Below are 12,281 nucleotides of genomic sequence, written 5' to 3'. Positions count from 1 at the left end.
TCCTTAGGCCTTATTTTCCTCATTTTCAATGCAGGTATTATAATAGTATGGTGAAGAATGAATGAGTTAATCATATAGAAAATTCCTGACATATACTAAGTACTCAGTAAATACTGTTATTATTATCTTTCAGTTGTCATTGTCATGTAGACTATTTAGCACTTTCTAGAAAGCATATGTGTGAGTTTCCTAGGGCTGTTGTAAACTAACTGAGTGGCTTCAAACTACAGAAATGTATTCTCTTACAGCTCTAGAAGTTGAAAGTCCAGAATCAAAGTACTGTCAGGACTATGTTCCCTCCAAAGCCTCTAGAAAACAATCATTCTTTGCCTCTTCCAACTTCTGGTGGCCAAAGTTGTTCCTTGGTTTATGGCAGCATAACGCCAATTTCTGCCCCAACTCCTCATAGACATCTTCTCCCTGTGTGTCTGTGTCTCTGTAACAAAATTTCCCTCTCCTTTCTTTTATAAAGATATCAGTCCTTTGGATTTAGGCCTGTCCCATATCCAGTATAAACTCATGCTAACTTGATTACACCTATTTCCAAATAAGGTCACGTTCACAGGGACCTAGGGGTTAGGACTTAAACATACCTTTCAGGGGGACACAATTCAACCCACTATAGCATCAAAACCAAAAGAAAAGAAAGAAAGACACAAGGAGAGGGGGTAAAGCAGAGAGAGGTAGAAGATCTGTTGCTAGTAGTTATTTGGGGGAAATAGAAAATAAATAGCTTCAAGGAAATCACTAATTCTTTACCTATAGCTACAATAAGCAGAGCATCATCCTAAATGTGGCTGAAGCCAAGCCCTGCAAAAATACCTTTGGGTCATGAGTGAGAAACAAGGTAAGGCAAGCAGACCTCTTCTACATGGGTGGTGGCAAAATGCTGTAAAACTCCTGACATAATTTTGGCTAAGTTATTTAGCACAGTCCTGCAAACGGCACCCTCCCTCTGTTGTCATGACTAATAAGTTGTGACTTACTGAGACAAATTCCCTGGGCCCTGCACTGGATGTGAGGCATCCTTGATCTATTAAAACCCAAAGAAGGTGATGACCTGAGACTAGTGTTTTCCCTGAGGACTGGATTCCCCACAGGGAGGGTCATGTGTTGTACAATGTGTTTAAGCAAGTTCTCAGTCTAAGCTGTTGTCCAGTCAAAGCTTGACTGTGTCTGTAAATAGGATTTTCCTCCCCAGGCAGTCTGACCCAGAAAAGAAAGCCTGATAAGTCTTCTGCCCAAAAGAGCCAAAAAGGATGAGGAATCGGTGGCTTTAGCCCATCACTGATTTAATATATGGCATCACCATGACGTCACCATGTCCAGTTTTCTCCTCCCAAAAAGCAGTGCTCAGTTTCCACTATATTGACTCAAGTAAATATGTTCTCACAATGGCAAAATACAGCTCACCATAGCAAAACCCTCAGTGGAAGAATGCTGTATACTTGGCCACAGTTTTAGGATTTAATTTAGGGGTTTATCTCTCGGCCAATGAGATTATGAGAAAGAAGCACAAGTATAGGAAGAAAATGGTGATGAGGCATTCTGATATTTGAAAATGGATGAGTTTCCCAAAAGAAGAACATAAAGCTCACTGGATCAAATTCAGATAGAAAGCTGGCAGGTTACCAGATGCGTAATTGCATCTTGAATTAAGCTATAATCCTCAGCACTTCTGAAAACAATAAGGATGAGCAAAACGATAAAGCACATTTGTTTTAAATAGCAGTATTTGCTTAGCATTGCTAATAACGTATTTTCTTAACACTCTGGTTAAGGCTTGAGACTTACAAAAATAATGCTACCTTTTTTTGTGCAGGGAAGAAAAAAGAAAATGTATTGGGGGGAGAAAATGGTGCATCCTATGGGGGAAAATCTGTATTTTGTGAGGAAAAGAAAATGTGTTTGCTTTCCGGAAAGATAATTTTATATATGTATTTTTTAAAAACAACCTTTTAGGTTTACAACGTATGCGTATAAGGTCTTTGTACACAACAGTGTGGGTTTTACACCAAGTCAAGAAGCAACTGTGACCACGTTAGCCGGGCTTCCGGAGAGAGGAGCTAACCTCACTGCGATTGTTCTCAACCACACGGCCATAGACGTGAGATGGGCTAAACCAAGTAAGTCAGCTTCTTACATCTTTATACCCCTTTCCCATATTCGTACCAAAATGAATTTCAAATGGACACATTAAAAAATGACAGAAACAGAAAGCCAAGTTCCCTGTGCTGTTCTTCCTCAAAGGAAGTTCTCTCTCCACTTATCCATCCTTCTTGGGCCTTCCCTTCCTCCTTCCATTCCTTTTGGATGGGGAATGTAGTTTTTGTCACACCAGTTGGGATAGAAATGTCCATATACTAATTTGATAACAATATAATATTGTGCACTTTCCTGCAGAGAGCTCTGCCCCCATCTCATAATTCATCACTTATTAGCAAGATCCATTTACTAGGATTGCAGAAGTATGATGGTTTTTTTCCAAGTGAATTGTCTTCAGCACTGGTAACAGCCAGAATTCCAGCTTGATACAGGAAAAGGAAGCCTGGCCACCATCACTGGACTTGCCACCATCACTGTTACTGCTTCAATAACACTGCAGTTCACCCTGGGCGCATTCAGAACACAACTTTATAGGCAGTTAGAAGAGCTCACATGTGGATATAATTTGTTCCTGCAACTTTAGAAACCACAATAACTGAAATTTCAGATCTGGTTGGTCAGTAGAGTAGCATTTCCCAGCTGATGTGTTAATTTGTAGTGATCCATTATCACAATCAGAAAAAACCAAGACTGACTGTATCATGGAACTATGTATTGTAATCCTTCTTAGAAGGATCACTTGAGATCTGGCAAATAGTTGAATCAAAACTTGCTAGACTATTACCAAATACTGAGAAATATCTGATTTGGAAATCCCCAATGAAAATACTCGTTTTGTAAAATTAAACTGTATCTACTAGGATAATCATCTACTAGTACATAAAAAGATGTAAAATGACTCCAGCTTGGGCAATCATAACCTTCTGATTTTGATTTTGTTATAGCCTAAGACGAGAAGTGATTCCTATTTCATTTAGAACATCTTGAGTGAATTTGCCCCTGTTCTGTTATATCAGTTGTTGATTAAAACCAGTGTTAGGTGACATTAATTGTAAATTAAAATTAGTACTGGTTATTTCGATCTACATTGCCACTAAATAAGCCATTTTTACCAAAAGACTATCACTCTAGGGTTTTTGTAAGGTTGCAGATTTCTAATGACCTGTGTCACCTCTACTGGGATCTCTTAAACCATTTACATGGAAGAACATAAGTTAATTGATGCTTATGACTACCTTCTGAGACACCTCTGGGAAAAAAAGACAAAGTTTTTATCTGGAGATGGATTTTTATGTATAATATATTTTCACTCATATCCCTCTTTCTATTTCGCCCTCAATACCTGATTCTTCTTAAAAACCTACTTAGAAAGGTGGACGCCCTCCCCGCTTCTGACATTTGAATACTTCTGTTAAGATCCGGCAGCTGAATTATCACCACTATAGGTCCTTTATGTTATAATTGCATGCCTGAAGTAAGCGTGCTTATAAAAACTGACAAACCTAATAGATCTGAAGCAGCTCACTGAAGTTTCATTACCTTGGTAAGCTGAACATCTGACCTTCAGGATGTAGGTAATGCAATCTGCTGTTATTTCCATTCATACCTTAGAAATTTTTCAGATAACTATTTGTGAGCACAAAGGTTAACTCTCCAAAGAGGGTCAGCTCTGTGAAAGTGTGTTGCATTATCATTTTCTTCCTTCCTGCAACCTGCTATCCTAAGTAAATTAACTAGTCATTCCACTGTGAAAGGGCCACCTCTTTTTTGCAAGTTTAATTTCAGTTGTTTTCTTGATTTGTAGGATAAAATTGGACCTGTCTAACACACTAAAAGACACAAAACTATAGGTTGAAAGTCATGAATAAGCTTATGAATATTTGCTTATTAAAAACCATAAAATATATTTTTTAAAACATATTCTTTCTTAACTATGACCCTCCACATGGGCACACCATTTGGATAGCAAAATATCTCTGGTAAATTTTTACCAATCACAGATTAACAGAGATAGGTATTAAAGTTTTAGAAGCACCCATTTTAAATGTTTGCATCTCTGTGTTGATATCATGTGAGGAAAAAGCATCCCTGCATCTGTTCAGTACATTTTTACGGCAAATATTACAAACTGGCAGCACATGGACCATATTTACTCCCATCCTCCATGCATTGTTTTGCCAGCAGCATTTGAAAAAAAATTTTTTTTTGCTAACATTTAACCATTAGAAGATTTCACATAAAGATGATGATTTTGGATTGATCTGAAAAACCCAATGATTGGGTGAAACTGTTCCCACATTGCTGAAGGGAAACTAATCAGCTGGCACTGGTTTCCCCTTTACACAGGCTGCACCCTCCCTGTCTTCCTGGTCCCTATATAGACATGAGGTTCTTATCCCTGCTTCCCATAATAAAAGATAATAGTTCAACCTAAGTGAAATACCATGAAGATAAATGCTATTAGTGGGGGAAAATCCCACTTTTATAAGAAAAGATACAAAAATACCTTCACTTAAATTGTTTATGCAGCCCTAGGAGTTAGAAACTGGCACTTAATAATTTACCACAAATTACAGTTAGTAGCACTTCTCACACTCAGACTCCGAGCTCAAGCATCCCATTTTCGACTGTTTCTCCTGCATTTGGCCTTAATGGTTATTAGCACTTTGTCAAGAGTGATTTAGTGAGATCCTTCCCATTTTGACTGCTCACTCTAAAATAAATGGTGAAAAATGCCTACGAGGGAAGGGGGTAGGAAGGCAGGGCCGCTTCTGAGGTCTCCTCGCTAACGAGGTCATTGACAGCCGGAAAAGAGCAAGAAAACACTGGAGGTGGTGAGAGAGGAAGGAACTGAAAAAGAAGAAATGGAAAAAATCATCCAAGGGCTGTCCACGTGACCATCTGTCAAGAGCTCCCCCTGACCTTCAGACGTTCACATCCTGTATCATATCATCCTCCTTGTCCATCTCTCCCCTTCCTCTTTTTCTTCCATCTTTCCTCTTTCTCTTTTCCTCTTCTACTTTCCTCCCTCCCTTTCGTTTCCTTTCCTTTCCTTCTTCCTTCCAGGAACATTTTTTTTCTGACTTTTTTGTCCTGGGCCCTGGTACTACAAAGACTAATGACGTAACTCCTGTATTATAATATCTCACTGAACTCTCCAGAAAATGTGTAAAGTATGAAGGCATCACCATTAAAAGAATTTTAATCCACATAAAATTTAAATCCACATAAAATTAAATCCACATAAAAAGCATCTGCCTCATCTTGCTCCCTTAACCAGAAACCACTAGAGTTTGTAGCTAGAAGAATTTTTGACTTGTCGCAACTTACCTTGTTCGGGTGGCAATACATATACATCATTCCAAATCTCACCTCTTTTGAAAGCACCCACCATCATTGGCTCACCTTGTCCCTCTGCTTCCCCTCCCATCACTCCAGCTACCAAAGCAAATAGACTGGATGCGCCTTTTCCACTGGCTTTCTGCGCGTTCACTTGTGCACCTTCTGTAATCTGACCTTCTTCCCTTTCATTCTACTGATTTGGTCGTCTTGAAATCATTCTCATAATGACCCAATCCAATGCTCTCTTGTTAGTGCCATCCTATTCTGTTTCTCTGTGGTAGTGGGTCCATAAATGACCCTTCCTTACTCAAATGCCCTCTCCTGTGTCACCAGCTACTCTTGTTCTCATCCCCTAAAAACTTTTTTTTAAGTTTTTACAGTTTTATTGAGAAATAATTGACATACACCACTGAATAAGTTTAAGGTATACAGCATGATGGTTTGATTTACATATATTATAAAATGATTACCACAATAAGTTTAGTTCTCATCTCATATAAATATAGTAAAAAGTAAATTTTTTTCCTTAGGATGAGAACTTTTAAGACCTGCTCTCTTAACAATTTTCCTATATATTATACAGCGTATATAACAATTTTCCTATATATTAAACTATCATCATCATGGTGTATGTTGCATCCCTAGTACTTATTTTTTAAAATTTTAATTTATTTTTTTATACAGCAGGTTCTTATCTATTTTATATGTATTAGTGTATATATGTCAATCCCAATCTCCCAGTTCATCCCACCTGCCCCCCCCAAAGACTTTCTCAAAGTTCCTCCTGAGTATTTTTCACCCTCTAACTCTCTTGTTGGTGATTCCATCTATCTCAGTGTTTTAAATTCTCCTAACTAGAAAAGTGGCAAAACTCTGTGAAGCCGTATGAAGGAATAATTTTTAAAATAGGCTTTGGAATCAGGGAAACTTATGTTTGACTCCCAGTTGCAGTATTTTCTAGTGCTATGACCTAAAACAAGCCACTTAACTTCACTATATCCTAGTTTCCTAATTCAGAATATGGAGATAATAATAATAACTGCCTTAAAATATGATGATAAAGATGAAATAATATATGTTTAGCACTTAGTAATCATTTAGTATTGGTATAAAGTATTGTTCTCTCTCTAAAATGTTTACAGTGCTTTCAGCAGCATTTTACCAAAAAACTTGGGGAGCCATTTCTTTTGTTTGCTTGCTTTGGGTTTTGTTTTGTTTTATGTTAATCATTTAGAGTCATTTTTTTTCCAAAACAAACTACTTTATATAGATGTATAGTCGATTTACAATATTGTATTAGTTTCAGGTGTACAGCAAAGTGATTCAGATAGATAGATAGATTCTTTTTCAGATTCTTTTTCATTATAGGTGAAGCCATTTCTAATAAAAAAATGGGACATAATTTTTCAAAGCATTCAGGTAAAAGCATGTCTACAGTAAGCTGAAGATGAATAAAGACCAAATCTCACTTTATAATTAACTGACTTGGGTAGAAGGTAGAACTACTAACCACTGCTAACTCCCCTTTTCCTTTTAGTGGTGGTGCTGCATGCCCACCAATGTAGACTACCTTTACTAGCCTCCTTTGCAGTTAGTTGTGGCCATGTGACTGTGTTTCTGCCAATAGAATGTGAAAAGAAATATGAGTCTTTTGGGGTCATAACCACAAAACACTAGGTACATGCCTATCTGTTCTCTCTTCATCCTCTCCCTGGACTAGACTGTGGATGCTGCAGTGTTCTCAGTTTCAACTCTGCAGGCATGGCCAACACCCTAAGCGATCCAAAGCCACATAAGAGAAAGAACCTGGGTTCTTGAATGACCACACGGAGCACAATCTGATTCACTTACTTTGAAGCTATTGTGTGATACAGATTAACATTTATTGTATTTAAGTCACTTTATTTAAGGGCTTCTTGGTTACAGTAGCTTAGCTAACTAACTCTGTCCCTGTTTGCCCTTATCAGTTCACTTTAAGAGCAGGAATGATCTGTCCTCTTTCCATGGCCAAATATAGAATGATGAATAATTGACACATTTCATACACATTTCCTTTAAATACAGTTTTCTCTGGAAGGTTATTGATTGAAAGGAGCTGGAACACAATGAGAGGCTAAAGGAGCTGGGGGCAGGGTGGGTTCCAAAATGCAGGTATTTGTTTTAGTTGCATAAACTAGATAGAAGGCATCTGATATCTTGCTGGGAAAAATAAGGAGCCTGGCTTGGCTCATAGCTCAGGAGACTCTACCCACTTCTTTATGTGAGCAGTTTTACCCTCAGGCAGAGTAAAAATTTTCTTAAGAAGTAGTTGTGATAAGTTCAGGTTTTCTAAGAAGTGCTTAGTTGATGACACAGAGCTCTGCACAATAGAACTTGGGGAACTGGACTCTAATCTGAGAATCTGTGAGCAAGAAAAACACTTCTATTATAAAATAGCCTTAATAGGGTCCTTCCAAGTTTCTATATTGGAACAAAGTTACCACCCACTGAGCCTGCTGAAGAATTAAATCCTAGACAAATCAATTAGGAGACCTATTAAATGGAATGGTTTACTGTGATTGCTCTAGATTAGGGCCACAAACTTTTCTGTAAAGGTCCAGAGAGTAAATACTTCAGGTTTTGCAGGCAATATACATTCTCTGTTGTAACTACTCAACTTTGCCATTGTGGCCTAAAAACAGCAATAGATAACTGTTATGGGCACTGAGATTTGATTTTCACGTGTCATGAAACACTATTATTATTTTGATTTTTTTCCCAACAATTTAAAAATGTAAAAACCATTCTTAGCTCACAGGTTATATACAAAGGGGAGACAGGCCAGATCTGGCCAACAGGACAGATTTTACTCATGGTAAAATCATGAGTTTGTTCACCCCTGATCTAGATGATAAAGATCTAGAGGACATAACTGATATTGATAACAATCTCTAAAAATAATCCAACAGCATATACAGAGTGTGATCCTTTTGCAAGAGGACTTTCAACCAGCCCATCTAGTAACTTTTAAATTATTTGGAAATCCATTACCAAGGAGAGGGGCTTGTTCTAGATTTGAGAATTTTCTATGCCTAAGACCTCATTTCTGACCTGTACATGGAGAGCACCAGCAAAAATGTCATTTAATAGCAAAGATTTTATCCAAAGTTTATAACCCTCTTCTTCAACTCACTGAGGTTGACCTGATATGCTACAGTTAGAGCAATACCTACTTATAAATGTCTGTGGTCTATAAAATATGGGTTACTGAGAACAGGATTAGAATACCTGAGAAATATTTCCCAATGTACACGTATTTACCATAATCTCGTAGGAAATCCTCATACCATCCTGCTGCTTCAAACACAAGTTAGTATTCAGAGCTTAACTCCAAAGTATATGTATAACTCTACTTCAGATATTCACACTTTAATTTTGAAGTAAACCCGGTGGCCACAAAAACACTTCAAACTCAAGAAGTCTCAAGTGAAACAATACCTTTCAAATCCTCCATCCCATAATTACTCCTATGTTTTCATCTTGATTCCTAGGATTCACACAAGACCCAAGACCAAAACTCGGACTTTTATCTATATCTCTTCCTTATCCCTTTCTAAACTGTCCTGGGTCATTTAAGGACCTTGGCTCTTTCCATGCGGTGCATCCACATTCCTTCAGGCCTTGAGGTCCTTCTCTTGCTGGGAAAACTAGAGACAATCAGAGATGGTCAATTGGTCTTTAACACCTTTGTCCAAAAATGGCACAAACTGGCCACGTGACCTCACCCAGATGCAAGGAGCCCAGGAAACGTAGTCTACCTATTTGACAAGAAGAGAGACACATGGGTATCAGTGAGTGCTAGGGATTTTTACCACAACTTTTCTGTAGTGATTTTTAAAGTTTAATTGCTATTTAGCCTGTTGATGCTGCTAGTAGTTAGTGATGTCTTTCTTTATTTTTCTGCGTCTCTCTATTTTATGTATGATCAAGAATTTAGTGTAGTGTTATTTTCCTTGTCCTTCTCACCTGCCACTTTCAATGTCTGGTTTATAAATTATTATATAATCATTTTACATAATTAACTTCTCTTGTTTTGATATTTTATCATCAATTCTTAAACTTCCCTAATCTTAAGCTCTGGATCTTGATTCATCTTTTTGTCTTCTAGATAACATCATTGGAAATTTTTTATAATTAAAGTTAAATAAGTTAAATAAATGAGCTATATATTCTCTTAACTTCTGCCTAAATAAGAACATTTGTCTGTTGTCCTTGCACATTCTCTTAATTTTTACCTATATAAGAAAATCTTTCTGCTGTATTTGCACATAAATAATGACTTAGCTGTGTATGAATTCTTGGATCAAAGTATTTTCCCTCAAAACTTCTTGAAAGTTTTCCATTGTCTTCCAAATTTGTTGTTCCAGAGAAGTCTGAAACTTGCCTGATTTTTTTTTCTCCTTTGTAGATGATATTTTAATTTTTAGTTTATTTGAGAAATGTCATAATGATCCATGATATGCCTGTGTTTGGATATATTGCCATTATTTTAGCCAAAACTATATTAATCTATTCAATTTATAGACATAAACCTTCATTTTGGGTCAGGTTTTATGGGATATTTTATATCCATGATTATTTATTCCATTTATTTTTCAAGTTAATTAAATTTTTTTCATTCTCAATATCTATAATTTTGACATTCACTGATTTCTTCTTAGTCATTTTCCTCTTTCTTTTTTTCCTGTCCTACATTTTTAACTCTGTCCTTTTCTGCTTTCAATGTAGATTTTAATTCTGCCATTGGTTTTTATGTTTCCTTACTTTCCTTTCTTATTTAAGAAGGTCATTTAATATCTTCATGTCTTCATGTCTATCCTTCCATGAAACAGTCACCTGTTTCCTAGAGCACCTTTTGCACAAAGGCATGTCCCTTTTGTTATTTTTAAAAACATCATGCAAATGTTTTATAAAGCTTTCATCTTATTTGTATAGAAGTAGTATATGAAAAACAAATTCTACTTTTGGAGGTTCTGGACAGTGTTTCCCTTATCTTATACCTTGTAATTCATGTTTTTCTCTTTTCAAAAAGAGAAATATATTCAGGTCCAGTTTTTACCAATCCACAGGGAGGGTGAATTTTGCTCGTCTCCTTATTCCAGCTATTTCAATTCTAACAGCATTCCTCAAGGTCAGCAACCTTGAATTGTGTGTTGGCCAGTGGAAATGAGGATGCATCTTCTGTTTCTTAGCTGGTTCACTGACTTAGAGCCCACTGAAATTTGAAAACCCTGTTTGAACAATGTAAAAAGACACTCCTTTGCATGTACAGCTCCCTGAACTTATCACGGTATGACTAGGAATATGAAGATCATTTAATCTAGTTAATGTGTTTCTACCGTTTTTCTGTGTTTTGGACTCTGCACTGTAATGTCAATGAAGGAAGAAAGAGGAATGTTGAAGCAGATGGCGAGAGGCAGGGCAGTGCAGAAACCTGGCCCACGTTGCCTAGCAATGCTTCCTGTTTCTGGTTAGAAGAGTCTCATCCCATGGAGTAAGATGGAAGCAATGGAACTGAACCCCATCTTTTCCTTTCTTCTTTGGGACAACAGATTCTGTTCTATTTCAGGGGGTTGACGTATGGCACATGGCTAAGAATGGACATTTAATGACGTTTCATCCAGATACTGTCATATGATCTTTGCTCATCTTGAACGTATGGCGCTAGCCCCAATATTTTCAGTGTATATACACAGGTCCATTCCCTGGAACTTGATAGAAGAGATATCAGGCACATTTAACCATGGTAAAATCCATTTATATTTCTGAGTAGAATTTGAAAGCATTTCATTAATACTATATCTTTAGAGCTTGAATTTCTAACCGGTGTGCTCATGTAACAAACTAAAATACAACAAGAACTTCAAATCTAGCAGACTTTCTATTATATCTTAGCTGCCATAAATTAATAAGGAATCATACTGTAGGGCAGCAGAAAATAATTCTAATGATAGAAGGAACTTTTGCCCTCACAGAACCAGTGACTTTGCTGTACTCGACAAATATTATCATTTGGGAAAATATCAATGGACACGAATAGCCAGTTCCTGACAATGCATTATAATGACCTCATTATTAAAGATGCTTACGTTTTACGACATCAGAGAAAAGAGACATCTCAATCTCCAGAGTTTTCCAAAGTAGTTGCTAAACATCTCTTACTATAAACTCTTTCAACTATACTGGCGTACCAAACGTTTTTAACTATTGCTGGATGTTAGGCCAAAGTGGTAGTGTGCTCAGGAAACAAACAAAAACTAAAAATCAAACCGGCATTCAGTTTTGATGTAAGACACCCCAAGATCTTAATGAACAGGGGTTCTTAAAAGAAAGTCATGAAGTTCCCAAAACCATATTCCTTTTCATGGCCGTATGCCAGGATCTCACATATTAGAGACACTGTACTTCAATAACTATAAAGAGAAATGCCACCTTTCCCTCCCCATCCTTGCTTAGTGCTGCAGGACAGTGTTAACACAAGCTTTTACATACAATTTTAGGAGCTTTTACATACAAAACTCCAACCTCCAACCCTAACACAGATCAAGGTAATAGATCCTGCTTAAGGTCTTCAAAAATAATGCTAATGGAAGCAGAGCAGTATACTATTTTCTACCTAAGAAAATCTGAGTGTTGTGTGTCTTCTTTTTAAAGCATCGTAATAGGAAAATCATGAGAAGAACTTAGTGCAAGAATGGAGAAATTGGGTGAAAGGAAAAAGAAAACAAACTGGTCTTTGAAAGGACAAGGGCTGAGGAATTGATGAGTTATATTTGTGAGACAGTAAGCGATTG

At 37.0% G+C, this 12,281-nt stretch overlaps 1 protein-coding gene across 2 annotated transcripts in view; it reads left to right on the top strand.

Moving 5' to 3' along the window:
- Positions 1–12,281, top strand: part of USH2A (usherin) — a gene marked incomplete at both ends in the record, with an annotated part of 794,746 nt that overhangs the window by 551,741 nt on the left and 230,724 nt on the right. For both annotated transcript variants that reach the window (XM_081220997.1, XM_081220996.1), the window contains one exon: positions 1,963–2,126. In XM_081220997.1, the coding sequence (XP_081077123.1) occupies positions 1,963–2,126 (164 nt within the window). The remainder of the gene's footprint in view (positions 1–1,962; positions 2,127–12,281) is intronic.

The sequence above is a fragment of the Mesoplodon bidens genome (genome assembly GCF_964165515.1).
Source record: "Mesoplodon bidens genome assembly, chromosome: 2".
Lineage (NCBI taxonomy): Eukaryota > Metazoa > Chordata > Mammalia > Artiodactyla > Ziphiidae > Mesoplodon > Mesoplodon bidens.
Note: the sequence above shows the minus strand (reverse complement) of the source record. Positions and strands in the feature narration are given on the sequence as shown.